This window comes from Taeniopygia guttata, chromosome 4A (assembly GCF_048771995.1).
Source record: "Taeniopygia guttata chromosome 4A, bTaeGut7.mat, whole genome shotgun sequence".
In the NCBI taxonomy this organism is placed as follows: domain Eukaryota; kingdom Metazoa; phylum Chordata; class Aves; order Passeriformes; family Estrildidae; genus Taeniopygia; species Taeniopygia guttata.
In genome coordinates, this window is record NC_133029.1 from 17,905,203 (window position 1) to 17,930,430 (window position 25,228).

General features: G+C 50.6%; 1 protein-coding gene across 5 annotated transcripts in view; it reads left to right on the forward strand.

The window, feature by feature from the left end:
* The window catches only part of LOC100218477 (gamma-aminobutyric acid receptor subunit alpha-3), a 126,072-nt gene that overhangs the window by 55,016 nt on the left and 45,828 nt on the right, over positions 1-25,228 (forward strand). For all 5 annotated transcript variants that reach the window (XM_030272926.4, XM_072929263.1, XM_072929264.1 and 2 more), the window contains one exon: positions 4,526-4,647. In XM_030272926.4, the coding sequence (XP_030128786.2) occupies positions 4,526-4,647 (122 nt within the window). The remainder of the gene's footprint in view (positions 1-4,525; positions 4,648-25,228) is intronic.

Genomic DNA, 25,228 nt, shown 5'->3' on the forward strand with positions numbered 1-25,228 from the left:
AGCTGTTGGCCAAGGCTGCAGTCCTCTTACTGAACTTAAATATCCCGGGGTCAGTGTGTATATTAAGCAGTCCAGGGCAAAGCACTAAAGGGTCTCTGCTGTGTTTGACCCTCCCCTTGTCCCCATCCCCATGCCTTTCACCCTGGTGCTCTTCAGTCCCTAACGTGGCTGACACTGGCATTATTTGAGGTGCTCTCACCCAGATCAGTTGTCAGTGTTTTTTACAACAAAACCTATTTTCAGATTTGGCCTCTGCACAATTCATTTTGGGCAAAGACTCTGCTTGCCTGAGTTTTAACCTGGAAGACAGATTCCCCCCCACCCCATTGAATATTTTAATAGTATTTTAAAGAACAGAAAATCAATCTGCTTCATCTGTTTGGCTGTTAATGGTGCAATGACCCACGGGCAGCACACCTGACCTGCTGCAGCACCAGGGTTCTCTGCCAGCCTGGCTGGGCTTGCTGCTCTCCTGTGCCTGGGTGTGCAGGCTCTGGCTGTCCTGGCAAGCAGAATGCTGCTGCCAGCCTCCCCTTCCCAGCCTCTGGAAGCTGTCTGGAGGAGATGAAAGCCTGTTAGTCCGTGACTGCATCCCGCCAGAGCCTTTGCTGGGTGAGCTCGGGGAGCCCTTCGAGGAAGGAGGACGGAGATGTGGGGAGGGAGGAGCTCTGCACAGAGGGAGAGAAATGCAAATAATACATGACTTCTATAAAACATTTAGAAAAGCCTTTAGAGTGCCAGATGTGGACACTGCAGTGCTGTCTGCTGAGTTACAAGTCCAGAAGGGGTTAAGGATCTTTGGGCATGAAAAGATGTCGGTGCTGCCCCTCCTGCCCTGTCCTGCTTTGCTTTGTCTGCTTGGATCTGACTGTGCAGCTTGCCTTGCCCTGTGAGTGCTGACCCTATGCTGCTGCACGGGCACAGCCAGCCCTGGCCCTCACCCCGCAATGCCTGTGGGGCTGTCCCCATGCCCTGTGCCTGCAGCTCTGCCTTCCTCCCTGTGCCTTTTCCTGCCCACCCTGCATTCCCCGCTGCTCCCTCCCAGCAGGGATTGCTCACAGGACTGCTCCCCAGGAGGATTGGCTTCCCAAATTGTGTGTGAGGGGACCCCCGTGCTGATGTGGCACAGCTCCCCAGACAGCCTGTGCACAGGTGGCAAGGTAATGACTTTTCCTCAAACCTATCCTAATTAAATTTGCTGTAAACCTCCGTCCTTCCTGCCTAGAGGATTTTAATTATTTTAAAACCTTGATCCCGCACATCTCTTTGCAGTTCCTTTATGCCTTGCTAAAGGGCAGCTTTAGCTTTATGTTAAGGTGAGGTGAGGCAGCCCAGAGCTTTCCTGGGAAGGGAATTATTAGCCCAAATCAGGTGCCAGGCAGAGGTGCTGCTGGCTCTCCCCTGCCTGCACCTTCCCTCATCCTGCCTACACCACTCTTCCCCCAGCACCTCCCGAGTGAATCCCACACTGCTCACATTGAAGTCAAACCCTCAAATGTCAGGCTAAGTAAAACAGCTTTGAAATTTGTAAACTCATTTTTCCCATCACCGCTGAGCCTCTGCCAGGAGTTCCTTCACAAAAATCCATCCTCTAGCTCTTTATATTATGGGTAATTTTTAAAGATAGCTTATAAAACATTAATGAACAAGCTTTTCATGAGCATGCTAGCTATTCATAAGTTATAGATGGTTATATACTCATCAGCAGACACTGGGACAGCTTGCTTTTAACCATGACATCTATTGAAAGCTGGTACAATTGAAACCCCATTAATTACTGCAGGCATTTGTTAAATTTCTCAAAACTCTTCTTACCTGCAGGGAGTTCAAGTCCAGATGAAAAGCCAAAACCAGCATTTGGATTCAGCTGGAAATCTTGGAGGCTGTGATGCAGTTCATAATGTCAGACATGTTTTGTTGTTTGGGTCTGGCAGGTTGCATTAGGGCTGGGTCAGGTGTTATCCCATAGGGTTATATTATCACCCTATGGGAACTGGAATTTCAGCACTGTGTTACCCTCCTGGAGGCTCAACTTCCTGTCTTGACCACTCCTCCAGGTGCTGCTTTGCTAAAAAACAGAGGCCAAGTGGTCCTGTGAGAGGTGGGATGTGCCCCTGGAGAAGCAGACCTCAGGCACTTAAAAGGAAATTTCCCGGAGTGTTTGGTCAATGAAGCCAATGAAAATTAATGTCAGAATTGCCCAAAAGGGAATATTTCAATTAACTGCAGCATTCTAAATAGTATTGATTCAGCCTGACTCTAAAAGTACCCATACCCTGCTCTCAATTTTTCCTCTTTTGCTAGGAAGTACTCTTTGCTCTTCTTCTATTTTACAGAATCTGGGTTTTCTGCTGGAACACTTTGATAGAGAGCTCTAAGCCAGCTCTGGTACTTGTCACCTTACTGACACTTGGCAGTGTATTTACAGGTGCACCAGCAGTGTCAGGGGTAGCCAGTCTGACCTGGGATAGGATGCAGTAGGATTAAGCTTTAAACTCCTTAAATAATACTCCTCTTTTTTTTTTTTTGTAGTTTTTGTTGGGTTTATTATTTTTTCCCCCAGTTACTTCATGATGCTTGCTGAAAGCAGTGGCAGCCACACATCAAAGGACATAAGGCTGGGATGGGAAGGAAAAGGGCAGAAATGTTAGAAAGTGACAATTCAGGGGCTTTTCTTCCCCAGGATTACATTTCTGATGGTCATAGATGCTGTCCATGGTAATTGGAACCGTGAACTGCATGTCCACCAGCTCTGGTCTGTGGCATTTGTGGTCTTCCTCTGGGCAGTGTTCCACAGTTATTCACCTCTCCATTTAGTGCCAATTTGCCAGTCAGAGCTTTCCTGCTCCCAAGGGGCTCCTATAGCTGCTGCTCAGCATCCCTCTGCTTCAGCAGCCTTTTTTCCCCTGCCTGCCTGGGCTTCCTCAGCCACCTCGCTGCCTGTTTGTGCCTCTTAATCTTTTTCTTTTTTTTGCCTCATTTGTCTCTCTGTTATTTCCTCTTCCATCTTCCTTGAAAACTCTTCATCTCTATAGATTTTTCTTTTTGTTTTCTGTTACTTAATCTTCTGCCTTTCCATTTGTTTTGGTCCTAACAGCTATTTCTGTTGGGGAAAGCTGTGCTTGAAGCCACAGCACTGCTGCTCTGTGTCATCTGAAATCTCTGTTAGAGGCAGGTGGTTCCAGAAGGACTCACAATCTCCTCTTCTGTTGATTGAAAGGGAGACACAAAATTCAAATGTATTACTTGAGCCCCTTGTGTTTGCAAAACTGCATTGAAGATTTTCTTCAGTGAGATGTGCTTTTTTAGAGGAATTTACTCCTTGTTTTATTCCACCTGGGGCAGAATGTGTTCTGAGGAAATCATCTTGTTTGGGGGCTTGTAGGCTTCTTGTGTTGAGCAGAGCTGGGAATGTGGAAACTCATTTGTTTTTCTAAACAGGGAAAGTTCAGCAGAATGCAGGGAGGGTTCACTAAGTGTTTTAATGAAGAGGCTTTAAGCCTGTTTACTGGATCCTTACTTTTCTGTCTTCCCTCTTCCCTGGGGCAGAGATCTTTGAAATGGCTCAATCTGTCAAATACCTGGTGTCACTTTTTCCATGCTGCCTGTAAGGAGATAGTGGCACTTCAATAATTGAGCTTCCCACAGCCTCTGCTCAGAAATGCCCATTTTTCGGGGCAGGCGAGGGATCCTGGGGCATTCCTGTTAAAATAGGGCTCCTAAACCACTCCCCGTGGTGCAGCTGGATCTGGGCGGTGGGGAGGGGACAGTGGGGAGCTCTGTGAGGACAGGGGGGAGTTGACCCCTTCCCGGTAGCCGAAGGGGGAGAAGGCTGCAGAGTCTGTCCCTGGAGTCCCCGTGGCACGCTGGTAGCTGGAGGTGAAGAGGTGTGCAGTCCGTATCTGAAGTCCCGATCAGCAGACCGTCCTCTCTCCTTTCCTCCTGTTGCTCACTGGTAGCTGAAGGGTGATGGGACAAGCCAGGGTCTGTTGCTGAAGTCCAGCAGCAGCTGTCCCCTCTCCTTCCCTCCTGGGAACAGCAGGAAGAGTTGCTTCTTTGCTCCTGCTTCCCACAGCCCAGTCCAGTCTGGTCCTCTGCAGGTTATGGTGACAGGTCAGACACAGACCAGGGATGTGGTTCCCTTTTCCCCAACCAGCACACCCATCCAGCCCCCTCCACTGTGCCCAGCCCTGCATTTAGGGCTGTTTTCATCCCCAAAACCCCCTCCCACCATTCCACTGGTCCTTCTATTTGCATCCCAGTCCTAGAATGGTAGTGTGGGGGGGCGGTGTAGGTGATTCCCAGGAGCAATTAGCTAATTAACAATTCAATGTCAGTACTTAGTCCAAGCCAAGTGTCCCAGCAAGGCTGTTTTGTTCATAACACCGTGGTGTCCTGCAAACACAGGACTCCATCAAAACCTGGTCCCACCCTGCACTAGAGGCCCTCCTCCCCCTGCAGCTCTGGGAGCCTGCACGGTGCAGATTTCCCTCCTAAGCTCTCTCCTGCTTTTTCCCTGTGCCAGGCTCTCTCAGAAGCACGTCTCGGACGTGGTGGATGACAGCAAGGACAACATCACCATCTTCACCCGCATCCTGGACAGGCTCCTGGACGGCTACGACAACCGCCTGCGGCCCGGGCTGGGAGGTCAGTGGGGCCTGGGCTGGGAGGTCAGCGTGCCCTCGGCAGGGCTGGGCTGCAGGGTGGCTCTGGAATGGCTCTGGGATGGCTCTGGGATGGCTTTGGGATGGCTCTGGGATGGCTCTGGGATGGCTCTGGGATGGCTCTGCTGCCCTGCCCGGGAGGGGAAGCTGCTCTGCCACGCTCAGCTTGTGGCTGTTCCCTGTTTTGGGGCTGTGGCTGTTGGGTATCCCGCGGGCTGAGAGTGCGAGCCCCGGGGTGCTGTGGTGCCTGTGACAGTGCAGGGACAGGCCTGCAGATGGAGCAGCTGTGGGTGAACCTATTCCTGATATTTTAGAGGCAGGAAAAGAAATTTCCTTTCAGAAATGCTGATACATTCATTTTTGGGAGTCCAGGGCTTCCCTCTGGCTGCCCTGGCAGGTCTGGGACCCTGGCAGGGGTCAGGAACCCCCCTGGACAGAGCCCCCAGAGACACTGTCTGTGATCTCTGTCCATGGAAAAGAGTTTTCAATCTTACAGGATGAATTACCAGCTCTAAGCGTTTGATATAATAATTAAGTGTGACACGGGTGCAAAAGTAAAATTTTAGGATTCTAGATTAGGGGTCCAAAGGGGACAAGATGGAGGAAATTGGGTGTGTCTTGTCCTTTTTCTCTTTCTTCATGCCCTCCATGTTTCACTGTGGTGTTGGCATTTTTCTGTTGGTTCAGGCTGGGGACACACTGTCCAACGTAGGTGACAGATATTGGCACGTTATTGTAAATCCAGCACAGGCAGTTTGTGGTATTTAATGTTTGTACCATCCCACTGAGGGCAGAGCCCCACACGCTGCCCTGCAGGACAGAGCTGCGGCAGGGCAGCAGAACATGTTAGAGATAAACAGAATAAACAACCTTGAAACCAGCACAGACCAATTATGGCTTCTGCTTTGGCAGAAGGGCTGACAGACAGAGACTTTCTACAATTTCGGGATCATCAATACCCCAGATTCTGACATTGAGGGGCCAGAGTGTATCCAGAGAAGCGGCCTGGAGCACAACTCTGATGAGGAACACCTTGGGGGCTCAGCCTGGAGAAATGGGGAGACATTCTCACTTCCTACATCTCCCAGCTCCTGGCTGGAGCCAGGTGTGTTTCAGTCTGTTCTCCAAGGAAAAAAATGACAGGACAAGAGTGTCGGAACTCAAAATGTCCCTCAGACATTTTTAGAGGTTCCAGGCCTTGGTCAGAAGCATTTTAGACCCCGGCAAGCAGCTGAAAACAGCTGTGATTTTGAGTTTGAACCATGGAATGAATTACCAACTTTAAAGGTGGAACAAGCAGTCACAGAGGGTTAGATGGTATAGTAAAAGTAGTCACAAATTAGAGGGTAAAATTTTTTAGTATTGTACAGGGGGGTTTTAACACCTGTACAGGGGGGTTTTACTTTGTACAGGGGGGTCAGGAGTTCTAAGATGGAGGAAAGTGGGCCTGATCCTGTTCTTCCTCCTTCTTCTTCCTTACCTCCATGTTCTTGGTGATGTTGGCATTTTTCTATTGGTTTAGGCTAGGGACACACTATTCAACGTAGATGATAGATATTGGCACATTATTGTAAATATAGTACACGTAATTTCTGGTATATAATGTTTGTACCATCCCACTGAGGGGCAGAGCCCCGCACACTGCCCTGCAGGACAGAGCTGCGGCAGGGCAGCAGAACATGTTATAGATAAGCAAAAATAAACAACCTTGAAACCAGCACAGACGAACTATGGCTTCTGCTTTGGCAACGGGGCAGAAAGACAGAGACTTTCTACAATCTCGGAATCACCAATACCCACAGATTCTGACACAAGAGGAGATGGCCTCAAGTTGCACCAGGGCAGGTTTAGATTAGATGTAAGGAAATGCTTTTCACAGAAAGGGTTGTAAAGCACTGGAAAAGGTTCTCTGAGAAATGGTAGAGCCACCATCCCTGAAAGTGTTGCTGTGGCACTTGAGGACATGGCTTAGTGCTGACCATGGTGGTGGTGCTGGCTGCACAGTTGGACTTGATGACCTTTTCCCACCTGAACGCTCTGTGGCTCTATACCACCAGTCTGCAGAACCTTCAGCCCATGTTGATGTTGCTTTTTAGTCAGTTTGCTTTGCTACAGAGCCTCTATCTCCACATCTTCTCAGTTGTTTCCTATGCAGCTGCCACCTGGCAGGCTCTCACCCCGTGCTGCTCTGGGCACCGGGCACTCACCCAGGCCCTGCTGCCTCCTGAGCTGCCTTCGACACTGCTGCCAACATTGCTGCTGCTGCAGAGCTTCTCTGCAAGCTCCGACGCTTGTCTGAGGTGCTTCAGAAGGAAAAGCCATGGCAGTCACCTTCCCACTAATGCCTACAGCTACAGTCCAAGGGGGCGGAGGAAACAGGGAGATGTGTGGGGGAGACAGATGTGTGACTGGGGAGATGTGGGCCTGGGTGTTTTTCTGGTGTGCTGCTGCTGTGGCAGAGGTGGCCCCTCCCAGGTGCTGCCAGCTGTGTGTCCCTGGGGCTGCTGAGGGGATGTCCCTGCACTGCTCTGAGCTCTCCTGCTCACCAAAGGTGTGCTTTCCACCAGAGCAGATGGAATGCTGATGGGATCTCCTGGAATGGCACTTTCCTTCCCCAGAGCAGCCCTGCCTCCTCCCAGCCCCGTGTCCAGCTCTGTGCCACAGCCCTCTGCCCTGCAGCTGCCCTTGGAGACCATGCCAAACCTGGGGAGGAAGGGCTTTTCCAGCGAGCATCCTCACCTCTGCTGTGCTGCAGGACCCAGACAGGAAAGGGTTACAGTGTCTGCATAAGCAATCAGTCAGTTTTATTGCTTTTGTTGCTTGTTTCTTTCCCCCAGAATTAACTGTGGTCCCACTAATAGCTTTGCTTCCTCAGGTCTCCCCGATGGCTGTATTGATTTAACTGAACCGAGTTTGCACGGGGACTGAGGGGGCATTTCTGCTCGCTGTAGGCTCAGCTGCAGACAAGCCTGCTCAGTATTAACAAGAGGAGTCCCAAGAGCCCCTTGCTGGGGAAGTTCAAACCTTTCTTGGAACATCTTTGCTCTGTTGCTTTAGATCCTTTAATAACGTGTTTAACATAATAAATTGCCTGTGCCTGAGCCAGCCCTTGGTGTTTAAAGGCTGCTTTCACCTCTGAGTTCCCTGCTGAGGCCCTCTGGCAGACCCAGGTGGGAGGTGTTGATGAGGGCTGCAGGTTTTGGGGGCTCTTGACTGGCAGTGAGTTGTCCTGTGTATGGAGCAGCCTGGTGAGCCAGGCTCTCCCCAGTTTTGGTTGTTTTTCCCAAGGCTGAAGCCTTGGAGGTCTCTAGGAGGAGAATTAGAGGGAAAGACCTCCCCCACTGCTGCTGGTGGCCAGAGAAGCAGAAATGGTCCTGCTAGAGACTCCAGAGTTTGGGGTAATGGAAGAGCCTGGGGTGGCAGTCAGCAAGAGCTGGGCTCCTGCTGTCCAAGGCTGTGTGAGGGCTGGGAAAGGGATTGCCTTGCTCCCCATGAGCAGCTGTGCTGCAGTGGCACTGCACCACGGACAAGGAACATTGGTTTTCTGTGAGACAGCACTGGGCAGTCCCTGTAGTCTCCCCATTTCCCTTGGGAATATCTCCCATTGGTTTTCTGAAGATGTCAGGCAAGAGCATCCATACCGTGCAGTCCACGGAAAGGGCAGATGTGGTGATCTTGTGTCTGCACCAGGCTGGTGGAAGGATGGAGTTCCCCAAATTGTGTGTGACCTGTGTGAAGCGGGACACGCAGGTTCTTTGCCTGGCTGTTCTGGATGAGGTGGCCCTGCAGACACTTGGGACATGGAGGGCTGAGCAGGTTTGGGGCTGCAGCACCTCTCAGGGCTCTGCAGTGCTGTGTGTGCTCAGCCCTGTCCCCTCCTTCAGCTTCCTGTGCGCCAGGAGCCGAGCAGTGTTTGTTTAGACTTTGGGAGAAGACACTGTGTAAGCAACAGAGTGTTAGTGTGGTGACTTCTCCCCTCAAGATAGCCTCTTTGTATTTATTTTCTTATCCCCTCTGCTTTCACCATCTGCTGCCACCCACTCTAATAGCTGCCATGCCAGAGCTGCTCTTGCTGCCAGGATGCTGCAGACAGGAGCTGAGGCAAGCCGGTGCTGAGGCTGCTCAGGAGTGCTGCTGCTGCAGAGCAGCCTCCAGGTGAGGCTCTGGCCCTGGCCCTGGCCTGGCTGCTGCTCCTGCCCAGGCAGGACACATCAGTCCAGCCAGGAGTCTGTGCTGTCCCGAGGCAAGGACGAGATTAGTGAGCACACTTTGGGCTGCCTCAGAAGAAGAAAGGCAGGGGAAGGTGGCTGTCAGACCTCTTCTCCTGCAGTAACACCCTGCAGCACTGGGGACACACCGTTTGTGTCACAGTGTCTGGCAGGAGGTTTCTCCCTGGCTCTGCCTGCTGAGCCAGGGCTGGATTCCTCTTAGGAACAGAGCAGAATCTTTTCTTTGGCCTCATGACCATGGAAAGACAGTCTGGGCTTGGGGAAGTGGTAGCTGCATAAACAGAACATCTTCTAGGACTCAGAGTGGGGCAGGAGGAGAAGGAGCTGTCAGCAGAAAACCTGTGTTTCCCCTGGGAGAACACGGGGCAGATTGGTTATGAAGTCAGGAGAGGAGCAGCGATGGACCCCAAGGAAATGCAGATCTGCTGGCATGGCCAACCTTGCAGGATCAGAAAATGTCCCAGGAGAGCTTCTGTGGGCAGCACGGGCCTCTGCTCCTGGTCTGGAGCTCTGACGTGACACAGATCCTCTGCCCAGCCTGGAGGGGCTGAGGTGGAAAGTGTCTGTCTGTAGCTCTCAGGTTCTCCTTGCTGGGGCTCCCCTCAGAGCCTCTTTTATGCACCTGGAGCTTACCTGGAGCTCACAAGAGCAGGAGAGAGGAGATGTGGCCAGGAGAAGGAGGTGGAACTGGCTGACCAGGGGTGAGATGTCTCCTGTGCCCAAAAAGAAGAGATGCTCAAGTAGTGGGATGCAGATGAAGGGACCACAAGTGGTTCTTCATGAATGACAGAGGTACAGAACTACCCCGTGTGTCCCTGCAGGCCTCACAGGGCCAGTGTGGTGTCCAGCACAGTGACCATGAGGGAGAAGGCAGAGGTTGGGGCTTTGAGGGTCAGTGGTGCTCCCTGGACAGTTGAACCTCCTCTGATGAGTTCCTGATTGATGGCATTTGTGCTGCAGCTGGAACAGAGCCATCCTGGGAATGCCTGGGCATGGCCAGGAGGGGACACTTCCAGGCTTTTCCTTCCTCACAGCCTAGAGAATGCTTTAAATGTGCTTTGGCAATGCAGGGCTATTACTGCTGGAGGAGGAGGCACGTGGGACCTTTCCACAGCTGTTTGCAAAGCAGGGCAGGGGTTTCTTCCAGCTCAACCACAGACTGGCTGTTCCACAGGGCCAGGAGCGTGCCTGAGGTACATGTGGAGTGAGGCTGAGGAACCCAGAGGGCATCTGGACAAAGTCTCTGTATTGAGTGGTTGGGAAGAATTCCAGAAAACTGCTGGGCTTTTCCAGGGCATGCCAGGAGGGAAAGATTTTGCCCCGAGGAAGAGGAGAAGAGAGCAGGCTGCTCAGTTTTCTAAGATGAGTTGTAAACATCCTAGATAAGCCAGTTTCTCCAATTGCAATTAAAAAGCAATTTGTACCGTGTTAAGCCGGGCTGGGATCGATGAGTGTTATCCCTCCTGGATGCAGCATGACTGACAAGGTAACTCCTGCTATTTCTCTGAAGCCTCTGCAGCATCTCTGGGGTCCCTGACCAGCCCAGCTCTGCTGAGGGGGTGCTGGCTGCTGAGCATGCTGCCAGGCCACCTCTGCACCAGGGGCTTCTGGACAGCTGAGGTTTGGGAGCCTCCTGGAGTGTCCACGGGGTTTAGCAGCAAACAGGCACAATTCCTCGGGCAGAGCAAGGCCCTTCACCCCTTGGGCTCCTTCTTCCTTGGGACAGGGTGTGGCACCCATTCCTTGTCCCTGGGGTGGTCCCATCCAGGCAGAGGGGAGGTCCAGTTTTTACCCTCCCAACTGGGTCTCTCCAGAGGGTGAAAGCAACCCAGGCTCCTCTTCCTCTTCTCCACTGTGCTGTTCTTTGGTGTCAGCACCTCCCAGCCCACGCTGGGCTCCAGCAGGACTTGGTGCACTCAGGGAGAGCTGCTCACTACAGGACTCAGATCAGGGGTGCCCACCTGGCCTGTGGTGCCTTTTCTCTGTCCTTACTGCATCAGCTCTGCCCTGCTGATGGTTTCGATCTATACCTGTTAATATTTATCCTGCTGTTGTATTTCCATGATTATTTTGTCAGCAAAGTGCACCTCAGCTGGAGTTTCTCATTTCTGCTGTTCAGTGTTTCGTCCTGCTCTGTTCATGATGGTGTGGTTTGGCACGATGGCTCCTGAGTAACATCTGTATCCCTGCCTGGCCACCTGTATTTCACTAATTCAGGTGCTGATGGCCAACAGCTTTTGGATTTGGATTCCCTTTAGCTTGAGACATTCCCAGGAGATGCTTGGTGTGCCACAGTTCAGTGCATCTGTCATTTTGGCCTGAGCTCCTGCAGGTAAGGACCTGTCTGGTACTGTGGGAGCATTAGGGCAGAGGGACTGAAATAGTCAGAGTAACTAAATTACAGAACTGCCTTCTCTTGAAAGTACAGTGCTCCCCAAAATGAAAGAGCAAGATCTTATCTGCCTGGCAGGATCCAAGAAGAAATCTGTTTGCAGTGAAATTAACCTATAACAGTGGCAAAAAATGTTAAATTGTCCAGATGGAAGTTTACGGAACTTTTATTTCCTGAAATCTGGATGAAATGTTGAAATTGTCCTTTTCACTTGTGGATAGGTTTATCACCTGTGTGTGATAAAACTGCCTCATAAACCTTATCTAGACCTAGTGTTTATGTGAAACACAAACATGAGATGACAGAGAAACATGAGATGACAAGCAGAGTTGGCCTCTGTTGTTTATTACAATTTATAAGGTTTCAAGTCTGTGTTTAATCTGTTTTTCTGTCTTAATGTTCCACTTCTCCCAACTTCTCATCTCTTCTCTCTGATCTGACTTCATGCTTTGTATTGATTACTCCAGGGAGGAATTTGATCCTTTCCTAGGAAAAAAAAAAACAAAATCCATGTCTTATCTCAGATTTTTGTCTCTGTCTGAGCTTCCTTGATGAGTTTTAATTTGAAGCTGAGGCATTGCCTGAACAGCATTTCCTTCTGTTTACCTTTCTGGGCAACGGGGACCCTGCTCCGCTCATCAAACTTCTGAAGTCAAGATCTGTCTGTGAACAAATTAAAGTAAGGCTGTGTTCCCCTCAGGGGCAGCTCTCCAAAGGCAGCTTTGCTGTGGATTTGCAGAGCCCTGGGCTCTCCTCTGTGGCACAGAATTCCCGGTGGTGCTGCTGTTGAAACCCTGGTGCACAGCTGTGTGTGAAAAGCCTTGCTCACATCAGAAGGCAGGCGAGGAGCACGGCCCTGACAGCTGTGCCTAAGGGTGCACGTCTTCTCTTAAATAAGATATGAATCTGCTGAGGGCAACAAGCCTGTATCAAAGCTTCAGGAGTGTCACAAGAACCAGGGAGGAGTCAGGAATCCATTGTGACAGGGGGTTGATGGCTTTTGGTGTGGAACACCTGGCTCTGGCTCAGCACTGGTGCTTTGGGGGCACCTGGCAGCTGCCACTGCAGAGCTGTGAGGGGTCTCTCGCCGGGTCTGTGCCCAGCCACCCTCGGAATGGGCAAAGTCCCTCACCAGCTGTCCTCATGTGCCCGCTCCTGGGCTCTCCAGAGCAGCCCAAGCATGCCCCTGGGCTCTGGGGTTGTGATTTGTGAGCAGAAGTGTTTCTCCTGCTCCTGTGGGTGCCTTTTTTAGCTGCTGCCTTCCCTGGCTGCGAGTTTCCATTGGAAAGGAGCTGCTGACCCTGCCCTGCACCCACACATGCAGGCAAGAAGATTTTCCCCAAGGGGCAAGAAATATTTCTAGGAAAGGAAAGCCACTTGGAGGGTTTTTTTTTGCCCCAGTAATATGTGGAGTAACATCTCAGAGCCCCAGTGCTGGCTCAGACACCTGCAGAGAAGCAGTTGAATGTCGGGCAGCTGCTCCCTGCCCGAGGGGGAGCTGTGGATGTGTCAGGGATGGGATGATGGTGTTTGTTTATAATGACTCTGGAAGGCGATAGCTGATGTTTCAGCATGTTGAACATGTGTTAGATGGGTTTAAGAACATTAGTAGATGATGTTGTAGATGGCTATAAACTGCTTGTGAGGATGTCTTTATTGATCTGTTGGACTGTGGCAGCTTCTCCTTTATTAGAACTTCCATTCGTTCAGCCCCATGTAAAGGATTTATAATGTGGCTTTGATATGGATTGAGAAATAAGATTTTTTTATTGGATGTTATGGAGTTTAAAAACAACTTTAATTGGTTTGTTCTGGGAAGCTGCTGGTGAAACAACTGGTCAAATACTGAGGAAACAGCAGCTATTTTATTTGTTGAGCTAGAGGATAAAATGTTTTCAGCAGTTCATGTAGTAATATAGAGGTATTGTTTATGTCTGATGAGGCAAAGCCATTGATCATGTTGGTGGTGAATCTCAGCCCTGATCCATCTGGAAGAAACAATCAAATCACATCTATCTGAGCCCCCTGTGGAGGGGGGATTAATGCTGCTGCTTCAGACCTGTTAGCTTCTTAATGCCATTCCATTTATTTAAAGGTTATTGTTTGATTAAATAAAAATACTGGAGTGCTTGTGAGGGTAGAAGATGCATGGGACTTTGGGGAATGCTGCAAGACTGCGAGGCTAAACTGTGCAGGGTTCTTTAAACAAAGACTATTAAAAGTCAGAGGGAAATGCCCTGTTGCAGTAAGTGGCAAAACCCTCACCTGGTGGGGCAGGAATTTCCTGTAATATTTCTTTGTCTACTAACTTGTAACTGAACCTTTAATATGTGCCTCTGAAGGATGTGCAGCTAATGTTTATTGAAAAGAAAAGAAGATTTCTTGTGGAGTACTGACAATTATAGGCATAGAGTATAGCCTAGAGAGGGACTTTAATCTGCAATTTGCATTGTGAGGAAAGGACACCCCGTTCTCTTTACCTTCTGGAAGGATGTAATTCAAACCAAAGTGTTGAGAACAATGGGCATAGAGGAACCATATGATTTTTTTTCCCCCCCCTCTCCCAAACTGCTGGAAAATCCTATTGATGACAAAGTTCAGGCTGAGTCAGTGGATGGAACAACTCATGACTGGAGCGAAATAAATTGTGTCTGAAAAGTCAAGATGCTGTTTCGACGTCGCAAAAGCCATTTCAGACAGCTCTGGTTTGGAAAGATCATACGAGAAACTTTGCTGAGGAAAGGGGCTGAGGACCATAACAAACCCCCCAAAGCTCAGCCATTGACTGTGCACGGTGCCAGAGGCTCTGCACAGGCCTCGCTGCATCCTTCAGAGCTCTTGTTGAGCAAGTTTTGTGTCCTATACAGACCAGATCAGGGCTTTTTTTGCTGTCCTGCATTCATACTTACTCATCCGAGTTCTTATCTCGTCATGTCACTTGATGTCACTTTAGCCAGCTGTGGCCACTATCCTGCAAAAAATGAAGGTGCAAACTCTGCTGGGTTTTTTTTCCCCCCAAGCTGTGTTTTTGTGAAGGGTCTGTGCACATGTGGGAGTTGAATTCCAAGCTCTCCTGAAAGATGAGAGCTCTTTCCTTTGGAGAGAGGCACCTGGTCTTAGCTGAGCTTGAAAACACCTTTTCCTAGAAAAAGGTCTTGTCTGCTTTCATGAGGAAGGGTCATAAAACAAAAGCATGAAATCTCCTTTCTCCTTCCCTGACCAATCTAGCCTTCGTTGGGGGAGAAGCTTCCTGATAGCTCCTCTTTGTCATGTAATGTGTCAATACCATTAAATCCACTTTGGCAAGGGAAGCGATGTATAATTAATCTGCAAATCAGTAAAGTGGATGTGATTTTTGTACAAAGGAGAAGGTCTTTAACTGCAGAAGGCTTTGTGTGGGCATGGCCACCCTCGAGCATCCCTGTCCCAGCAGTTTCCCTGTGTGACACACCTTCAGTGGGGCCCATTTGCTCCCCCCCAGCAAAAGGACTCAGTCAACAAATAAATGGGAACCAGGTGGGGCAGGGTGAGGTTAGGAGTATGCAAGTACCCCTGAACACCTGCCCAGCAACTTGGTTGAACCAGAAAAATATCTTTAAGACTTTACCTCCATCCACTGGTTTTGTTGTTTTGGGTTTTTTAAAGCTTTTAAAGCTCTAATGGAATTCTTATTATTTTGATGCAGAACGCATTAAAAAGGGAAAAGGAAAAAAATCCAAGCCCTATCTGGACTGATTTGTTCCCAGAAAGATGTTCAATTTTGTATGTATAATTGAAAGGGGCTAAATATAGCTGTATTAATATTTATGGGCCTTATGTTGGAGTCAATACAAGAGTTGCTGTTCAAGGCAATTAAGCTTTACCTTTTCACATGTAGGATTTCGGTGTTTGGAGATGACATTAGTGGTGTGACCTGCATCCAAGAGAGAAAACACTAAAAGCATGCCACCATCTGTGGAGTATGATACCCTGTATTTAGTGCTGTTTGCTGACAGGCAGTTTGTCTCCAGCGAGGCTGATCTCTCCAGGGCAGGGCTGCTGTCTTAATAGCAGGGAAATCAGGGAAATCAGTGCTGGGAGGGCTGCAGGAGAGCTGGCCCTGCTGTGTTTTGGGAGGAACTGAGCCACGAGCCTCTATGACATCACGAAGTGAGGATTGCCCACCTCTGCTGCATCTGTGGCTGCTGGGGATAAAGGGAAATCGGTGATGGTTGCACTTGGTGGATCCCGGCTGTGTTCACACCATGCACACCCCAGAGCTGGAACACGGGAAATGTGACTCTGGGAGGGCTCTCCCTGCCTGTCCCAGGGCTCAGGCTCTCCCTGCCTGTCCCAGGGCCAGTCACAGCCTTCATGTCACCAAAGCACAGAGAAAGCAAATCCTGTCCGGGGCCCTGAGCTGCTGTAGGGAGCGTGAGCACGGGGAATTAGGTCGGGCTGTAAGGATGAAAACAAGTCAGTTTGCATGAATAACAAAGGCGAAGTGATGGTGCGCTGGATTTCTAAAGCACTGCCTTTCAAGAGGAGGATATCACTGGGATAACACGCGAGAATCCTGGCAGTGGCTGAATTGCCCTGCATTGCTGCTTTTTGGGAGCTGCAGCTCCTCACTGCTCCAGTTAACAAAGAGCTGTGAGATGCTGTAAAATCTCTCACTGATAGGGACTGTCTGAGTCCTGTCTGTCTCCTAAATTTGATCTGTGTGTCAGGCTTTTTCTTTTTCCATCTGCCTCTGACAGCTGCCTTGGGAAGGAGGGCTGCAGCAAGGAGCCTTGCAGGGTTAACCTGCCCTCGCCAGGGCTGCAGGTGGAGATTGTCTCAGTGATGCTGATCGTGGTGCTCATCCCTTCTCCAAGGACTCTTAAAATCCTGAGTGGGTGTGTTTCTGTTCTTTCCCTGGTTCGTGGTGTGTTTTGGTAGCTGGAAGCCTTTTAACCTCCTTCAGTAACCATCAGGGGGGTGCATTTTCCAAGGATTTTCATTAGCTTCAGCTGCCAGAGCACAATGGCTGCTTAAACAGGGAGGGAAAAGTGGAAATCAAAGGGCACACCTGCCGAGGGTAAAATGGGGGCCATGCTCTCAGTGGTGGAAAATGAGTTTTCAACTCCAAGTGGTCCTTTGGAATTCCACCTCGGCTCTGGGGATTTGCTCTGGGTGAGGCTGACCCCAGCACTGGTATTTCCAATTACTGATGACATAATCCTTGCCCAAAGGTGCTGGCTTCAGAGCAGAGGAGTTTTCCTTGGTGTGCCTGTGAGTGAGCCAGTCCCACCTCATCTCTGCTCCTGAACAAGGGCAAGCCAAGCCATATATTAAAGAACAAGGAAATTGCACCAGTTAAATTAAAAAAACTCATTTAGCTAAAGCAGTGTAAGCGCCCATGGATATTTATCTGATGTTATGGAAGCGTGCAGACTCCCACCTACTTTATTAAATTGATTTTCAATAAAAATGCAAGTGGAAGACATTTGATTAATGGCTGGTGGGACGGGACAATTAATGTGAAGTCTGGAGTCAGCAAGAAGTGTCCCCTGAGCCTGTGTGTCCCTGCTCAGGGCTGGGCTAAGAAAATCTTTCTGAACTCCTCCAAGGTTCCACAGCAATCATCCATGTGGTTTCTAAAACAGGGTGAACGGGAGCTGCTGTTTGGCTGCTGCGTGGTTTTGCTGAGGTCCTGACCTTGCAGCTGGCGTGTGATGTTTGCTCCCAGTGTTCTGATCTTCCCTGCTTTTCCCTCTTTTCCCACCCCTCAGAGAAGGCTGCACCTGAGAATTAAACCCAGCAGGCGCTCACGTCGGGTTTGAGTGAGGCTCCCTGGGCCTTTGCATTTAAACATGCCTGGGATTAGCTCCATCAGCCTCCAGATCTGCTCAGCTCCTACCAATTTCCTCGCTCGGATTTGTCTCCTGGAGGAAGGCAATTTGGAGCTGTAACGTTACAGCTCTATTAAGGATCTCCAGCGCGGTGTCCCGCCGGGATCCTCGCGGCGCTGCCGCCGCCTCTTTCTGAGGCATTTTATTGGCATTTCTGCAGGGAGATGCTGAACATGGGGCAAGTGAGGGCTCCTGCCATGGGATCCTGCTGACTGAGGGGACTGAGCAGCCCTGCAGGGCCTGGGGGCTCCCCTGTCCCGGAGGGCAGCAGAGCTGGGGGCTCCTTGCAGCCTGGAATGGAAACTCTGGAAAAACCTCTGGAAGCTGCTGTGGGAGGATTGTTACATCTCCTGTTCTCTGCAGGGGTTTGCAGAGCCAGGGCTGCAGGGGTTTTGGGGTGATGGTTAGGGGCAGGCAGCGTGCCTTGGTGGGGCAGGGAAGGTAGGGTTGGGCAGGAGGTGGTTCCATCTCAGCACCCCTCAGCCCCACACCTGTGGGGCACAGAGAGGCACCACGATTCCACAAGCCACTGGAACTGCTGCCCAAGTGGCACCAGATAAAAAACACCTGGGGCACAAATCCTCCCCCCAGCCAGGATGGCAGCCCCATGCCCATGGTCCTGCAGTGGGGAAGCACCTCGATGGCCTCAGCCCTTCCCAAGGGGCACATGGCACCCAAAGAGCTCCAGCCAGGTGGCACAGAGAGCATCCAGGGGCTGCAGGTGCTCCTGCTGCTGCCCCTCCAGCACGAAGCGGCTCCTGGAGTCTCTATTCTGCAGTGCTTTGGGGTCTTCTCTACGTGCAAGTGTGGCAGCAGGGAATGGGCACAAACACTTTGACACAGTTGGGCACTTCCCTGCTGTGCTTGCTTTGCTGGGGAGCTGGGCATGGACAGGAGAGATGGGAACAGAAAGGAATTAAAGAGAAAAAAGGGGGGAGCAGATGCTGGGCATGGACAGGAGTGATGGGAACAGAAAGGAATTAAAAAAAAAAATAAAAGGGAGCAGGTGCTGGCAAATAACTGCATGGCAGAAAAAGAGAGGGAGAGTTGTGGTTGAAAACAGAAGCTGAGGAAAGGCAGATTGGCAGGCAGCATATTCCTGGAGACAGCTTTCTCCTCTGTAGGCTGAGTCACCTAAGAAACGTGTCAATAAAACACACTCTCGGGCACTGTCTCTAATAAATATATATTTAAAAGAGACATTTCTTCAGAACTTCTGCGAGGAGATGTCGAATTCTGAAGGGATGGCATGAAAAATGACATCTCCAGTGGAAGCAGAGAGTTGCCATGGGAACTGGAACGCTTTGAACATACATCACTAAAACAAGAAAACATTTTCCCCAGCAAAGGAAATTAAAAATTACATACATCTGGAGGCATCTGCCCTCTGCCTGTCTCTGATGGGAGTATCAGAGTACCAAGCAGCATATCATAATTCATGTAGTGGGCAGGACTGACAATTGCCTATCAGCTGTTGAATTTTTGTGAGTAACTGTGATGAAAAATCCTTCCTATCCTTGGGACAGGCAATGCTGGTGTCTGAGCAGTGCTGGGGACGGGGAGATTTGGAACCAAAATGGAATTTCCTCTGAAATGGTTTTGCTCACCTGGGGATAAAACAACAGCCTGAATGCACAACTAAGCCCATCATGCCCACAGGCATGAATGCAGTGCTGCCAGAGCTTGCTGGCCCCATGTGGCAGCCAGGGACTTTTCCTGGGAAGCAGGGAAGGCAGGTGAGAGGGGATGTCCTGGAGGAGCACAGTGAGTGTTTGGGGGTTTATCTTGTGCTGTGGAGACTCTGCCCGTGCAAATGTGGGGCAGCACAGCCAGGAGGAGTTATTTGCATCTGCAGTCAGTGTAATTCTTTCTTTCCTTTTTCTTTCTTTCCCAGTGCCTTTCTCGGTGCGTGGCAGAGGTGGCACAGGGTCAGCCCAGGGGAAATGCTAAACTGACCAGTGCAGGGCAGTGTGAATTAAATAAGTTTATTTGCACACTGTATTGGCATTGCTGAAATAAATAAGCACTGGCCATGCAGCCCAGTGACCCGTGTGTGACAGGGCACAGACAGTGACCCGTGTGTGACAGGGGACAGACAGTGACCCTGTGTGACAGGGGACAGTGACCCTGTGGGACAGGGCACAGACAGTGACCCTGTGTGTGACAGGGGACAGACAGTGACCCTGTGTGACAGGGGACAGTGACCCTGTGTGACAGGGTACAGACAGTGACCCCTGTGTGACAGGGCACAGACAGTGACCTGTGTGTGACAGGGGACAGACAGTGACCCTGTGTGTGACAGGGGACAGACAGTGACCTGTGTGTGACAGGGCACAGACAGTGACCCGTGTGTGTGACAGGAGACAGACAGTGACCCTGTGTGACAGGGGACAGACAGTGACCCTGTGTGACAGGGCACAGACAGTGACATGTGTGTGACAGGGCACAGACAGTGACCCGTGTGTGACATGGGACAGACAGTGACCCTGTGTGACAGGGCACAGACAGTGACCCGTGTGTGACAGATCACAGACAGTGACCTGTGTGTGACAGGGCACAGACAGTGACATGTGTGTGACAGGGCACAGACAGTGACCTGTGTGTGACAGGGCACAGACAGTGACCCTGTGTGACAGGGGACAGACAGTGACCCGTGTGTGACAGGGCACAGACAGTGACCTGTGTGTGACAGGGCACAGACAGTGACCCTGTGTGACAGGGGACAGACAGTGACCCGTGTGTGACAGGGCACAGACAGTGACCCGTGTGTGACAGGGCACAGACAGTGACCCTGTGTGACAGGGCACAGACAGTGACCCGTGTGTGACAGGGGACAGACAGTGACCCGTGTGTGACAGGGCACAGACAGTGACCTGTGTGACAGGGGACAGACAGTGACCCGTGTGTGACAGGGCACAGACAGTGACCTGTGTGTGACAGGGGACAGACAGTGACATGTGTGTGACAGGGGACAGACAGTGACCCATGTGTGACAGGGCACAGACAGTGATCTGTGTGTGACAGGGGACAGACAGTGACATGTGTGTGACAGGGGACAGACAGTGACCCATGTGTGACAGGGCACAGACAGTGATCTGTGTGTGACAGGGCACAGACAGCTCGGTGCAGAGCTGGCTCTGCCGCACACACCACGCTGGGGTTCATGGAGAAGGGAAAACATTTGTCTGCAGTGCCCCGGGAGCGGAGGTGAAGCATGCCAGAAGCATCACCGTAGGCACAGTGTCTGAGGAGCTGATTGAGTTCTCTGCCGAAGGAAATGCCAGCCAGGAGCTAATGGATAAGGGAAGCAGAGTGCAAATTACAGTTTTGTTCCCTGCTATGGTACTCTTGTATCTTGTCTCAGTACCTGGTGATGGCCTCAGGGGACAGGCTTGAAAATTAAATGGGCCCTTCCTCTGAGCTGTACAGCAACCCCCAGGAGTCACTTTCTTCTATTTTTTTTATTTCCATTTTTTGCCCACTACAGCCTGTCATGTGTTCTGGCAATGCTCAGCCTGCAGAGGAGCCTGTAATGAGATGCAGCCAGGGGCACAGGCAGGCAGCACCGGGGCTGGAAGGCACCTGGGGAGACTGAGGCAGGCAGAGCTGCCTTCAGTGCATGCTCAGAGCACTGACTGGAACCCAGAGCTCAACCTGCAAACCTCATGCACTTGGCTGAGACATCCCTTTGCTTCCTTCTCCCTCTGCAAGGACACACATTTAATGCAGAGTTGGTTTGAGTGAGACTGTTTGGTTTGGGGGCCCTCATGACAAGAGGGAGATTGAGGGGCTGGAGCATGTCCAGAGAAGGGAACGGAGCTGGAGAAGGGTCTGGAGCACCAGGAGTGGCAGGGGGGCCTCAACCAACCTGGAGAAAAGGACACTCAGGGGAGATCCTATTGCTCTCTACAGATCCCTGGCAGGAGGGGGCAGACAGGTGGGGATCAGCCTCTTCTCCCAGGCAACCAGTGTCAGGCTGAGCAAATGGCCTCACTTGAGTCAAGGGAGGTTCAGGTTGCGTATTAGGGAAAAGTTCTTTACTTAAAGGGCTGTCAAAGCCTGCTACACGCTGCCAGTGAGGTGCTAGGATCACCATTCCTGGAAGAGTTCAAAAAACGTGGATGTGGCACTTGAGGACATGGCTTAGTGGTGGACATGGTCGTGGTGCTGAGTTGATGGTTGGACTTAATCTTAGAGGTCTTTTCCAACCTTAATGATCCTGTGATTTTTCTTGCATTCCCCTGTTTGTTTCCTTGCTTTCCAGTCTTTGCAGCTGTTTTCTCTGTTGTCTATCAATGATTATCGGGTTGGCAGCAGCAGTTTTGTATTGCACCTTCCTGCTTATCCTTTTCCTGGGGATCTGCCTGATGAATTGCAGAACTCAGTAATTGCTTTATGAACTCCAAGGATGTTACTGGCACTGAGCTGAAGATTTTGTAACTCCTCTCAAAGCAGCTTTGGCCTGTTGGGAGGTGGTGATTTCTGTTAAAGAAAGACTTGCTGAGAATGAGTTACCTAAAGGCTCAGTGTTTTTAGGAAAGGGAGTAAGCAAAAACCTGCCAGTCTGCCTGAGGAAGAAGCTTCAGAGGCACACAGGTTATGGATAAGCCTGGTCTAATAAGTGGTTTTCCCAGCTGGGTTGTTCATGTGTGGAGGGATACAGCAGTGCTTTGTTTTGGTGCCTCATCACTCCTGTGTTTGCAACTTCAGCACTGAGGTGCTGAACCTGCTGCAATCTTTCCCTGAGGGTTCTGTTCACCCAGATCCTTTGACATGGCCAGCAAGAGCAAGTCCCTGATCCCTAAAGGTGAGAATTAACTGAATAAGGTCGTCAAGGCAGGCCCAAACCAGACCACAGGTATTTGCAGGTAACATGGAGTGGGTTTGCTCGATGCTGGGGTAGCATACTGGCATTTTTGCCCTCACATTACTGCTCCTGCAGCAGAATTCTCCTGGCTTTTTTCCTCAGGGCACAGCTAGATGTACCAGCTGGCACCGTGGCCTTGCCTGACTGCTCTTCCCCTGTCCACGGGGAGCAGGAGGGATTCCCTTTCCCAAGTGCCTCTGGCTTAGCCATCAAGGCCAGGCTTTAATACTGAGTATGTTAAATTATGCATGCTAATTTATATTCACACATTTTCCCATTGTATTTATAATATATAACAAACATGTTTGTGTAGCATCTCCCTTCCATTACCACAGGCTCTGGGAGCACTGCAGAACCTCTAAAAGCATGCTCATACATACATATTCCTCCTCTGTCTTCCTGCCATCTGAGGGTGTCCTGAGTCCTTAAAATAGTAACGACAGTAGCTTTGTTCATTCTGTCTTAGTTCTGTCTGTGGCAAAAATAGCACAGCTAATTTGTAGGCTCTGTTTGTAGTCTGTATGTGTGAGAATGAGGGGTGTGTATAAAGCCTCCATGGCTGCACACCCTCCAGCAGTTGCTGCTTCTGACTCTTTCTTCTGTCCCTGCTGGGCTGGATGTTTATCAATAACTTGCAGCACATCCTGAGTCTAACCCCTGGATGTGTATCCAATGTGGTGATAAGAATATATGCACGTGGATAAAATGGGGGGCAAGCGAAATTAAATCACATTCTGTGGAGCCTTGTGTAGGGTTTTAGCCAGGGCTTCTCATGGTGTGAGGCTGATCACACCCATTTGCTGCCTTTTGTCTTCCATAAGCTTTAGAGCCTGCTGGCTGATCTGAGCAAAGCCTGACAGAAAAGGTGGATAACTCTGAGATCTGTAGTCCCTCCAAGATTTGTGGAATTATGAAGCTGAGTGGAAAAAGACCCAAAGCTGAGAGAGGTAACTAATTGGGATCAACTGGTGTTAGGCATCAGAAGAACAGGGAGGAAAAGCTGATCTGAGGGAAGCAGGGTTTGTTGCCTCCTCTGCTGGTAAAGCAGCCTCTCTCCTAGGCTGCTCTGCTGGATAGAGCTGTAACCTGCACCCCACACTCTTGACAAGTGTGAGAAAATGCCTTTCACCAGCATGGGAGGGTGTGAAATCCCTGTAGCACCTTCTACAGCCTGGAGTCCCTTTGGCCAGTGAGGCAGAGGGGCAGTGCAGCCAGGTCAGAGCAGAAAGCTGGGCTACCTGTGCTGTTACCCCACGGGAGGGCTGGGGAGGCAGTGCAGTTACTCACCCAAAAAGGGCCAGCAGGTGCCCCCTGTGCCTCTCAGCGTTGTGCTGGGAGCAAACTTTGTCTGAGTGCTCTGCCTTAAGCAATAGTTGTGCCTTGATCCCAGCTCTGTTGGTTATGGAGTTGTGTAGGTGTGGAGAGAGCTCAGCCCCGGGTCAGAGCCACGAGCACATGTACAGCACATTTGCAGGCTCCTGAGGGATTTCTCTTCCAAAAACCCAGCTGATCTTCCCTACACAACCCCAAGAGTCTGTGCCCAGGAATTAGACATCCATCTCTGCCTGAGAGTGTGCCACAAAGCCCAGACAAACCACACTCAGGTGGCAACTGGGTCACTTCACGGTCCTGCAGCTCCTTCCTGCAGAGGACATTGCTTGCAGCCATGTGAGAACTCTGCATCTGCAGCGTGTGGTGTGAGACAGGGAATAAATCTATTCCCTGCCTCAGCTCTCCCTGAGAGAGGAAGGGCCCTGCTAAGAAAGGGAGCCAGGGCAGGCTGTGTTTCTGAGGCTTTGACAGGCATCATCTCACTTCATCTGCGCTGAAGAATTGAGCACATATAATTGCAGACCACGCTGATCTCTCTCATCACGTGTGAGCGGCTTCGTTGTTGGCTGTCTCTTGAGACAGCCCCTGGAATTCTTTTGAATTCCTCATTCTCCCTGAAATATCCAGGTTGAGGGGGGAAAGGAGAGAAGCACAGCTGGAAGTGACACCACATGCGTAGCTGTGTTTACAGATTGGATGATTTCTCTCTAGTCTGGCTGGAGGACACGCAATTGTAGACACTGATGTGCCATCACACCAGAGAGAAGGTAGTAATTAATCACCATGGCTCACAGAGCAGCAACTTGGGAACTGGCTGTACAGCAAATGCTGGCAGTGCCAGGGGATTGGAGCAGCAGCAGTGGGTGAAAAAAAGCCTGGGCACCCCAGGACTGGGGAAGCAGGCTTGATGCTTTCCTGGCGAGCAGCAGATAGCCTTGTTGCCCATCTAAATGTGATGTCCTTTTGATCATAACCCTGCAGAAGTCACTGGAAGCATAACTGAGGGTGTCAGAGCTGTTACACAGACCCAGTTACTCTGGAATCAAGCAAATAGCCAGGCAAAACTGTGTGAGACAAATCCTTGGTGACATGGCAGAGCTCGATAAGGATCCAACCCAAAGGTCTTGTTGGCAATCCCCTGCAGGCTCTTACTCACCCCTGCTTTTGCTGAGATAAGACATTTGTTTCAGACATCTATATTGTTTATTCCCTTACTATGTGGTTTATTCTGCAGAGTACAGATTTCCCAGTGCTCTGTCCTTGGCTGACCTCACTTTGCAGTAGATGAGCATCCTGTCATCTTCAACCACTCTGTCCCAGGTCACCAGCCTTCATCCATGGGCCCTGCTCATCCTCATCTCTGTGCTCCCTAGAGAGAGGCAGGTGCCCTCAGAGGTGGTGAGGTCTGGGTGGGCAGAGCTGCCTGTGGGGCCAGGGGGCTCTTGGCTGTGTTGTGATGCTTCTGCCCGAGTGAGTTTTCCTGGAGATGTTGATGTTTCAGATAGTTCAGGGAATTAAATGTTGCTGTTAGCTCTGTCTGGCCTCTGAAGGGCTGGGCCACCTGCCAGCCCCCTGGTGACACTCCTGGCCCTGCTGGCTGCCACTTGGCACTGACAGGACCGAGACATTCTGTGTATGTTCTTGCTGCCTCTCAGAAGAACATGTACACACTGCTGTCCACTTTTGGGAAAGGTGCCCGGGCTGAGCTGCCAGACAGGAAAATTTCTGTGATAGGAGACTTGGCTTTTGCTTCTGAGCAAGTAATTTCATATTCAAGGTTGCTGGGGTGCTGTAACAGCCAAGCAGTGTCTGAAAATAATGTATTTTTACTTTGGAACTGGGAGTTTGAAGAGGTTGCTCATGACCTCTGT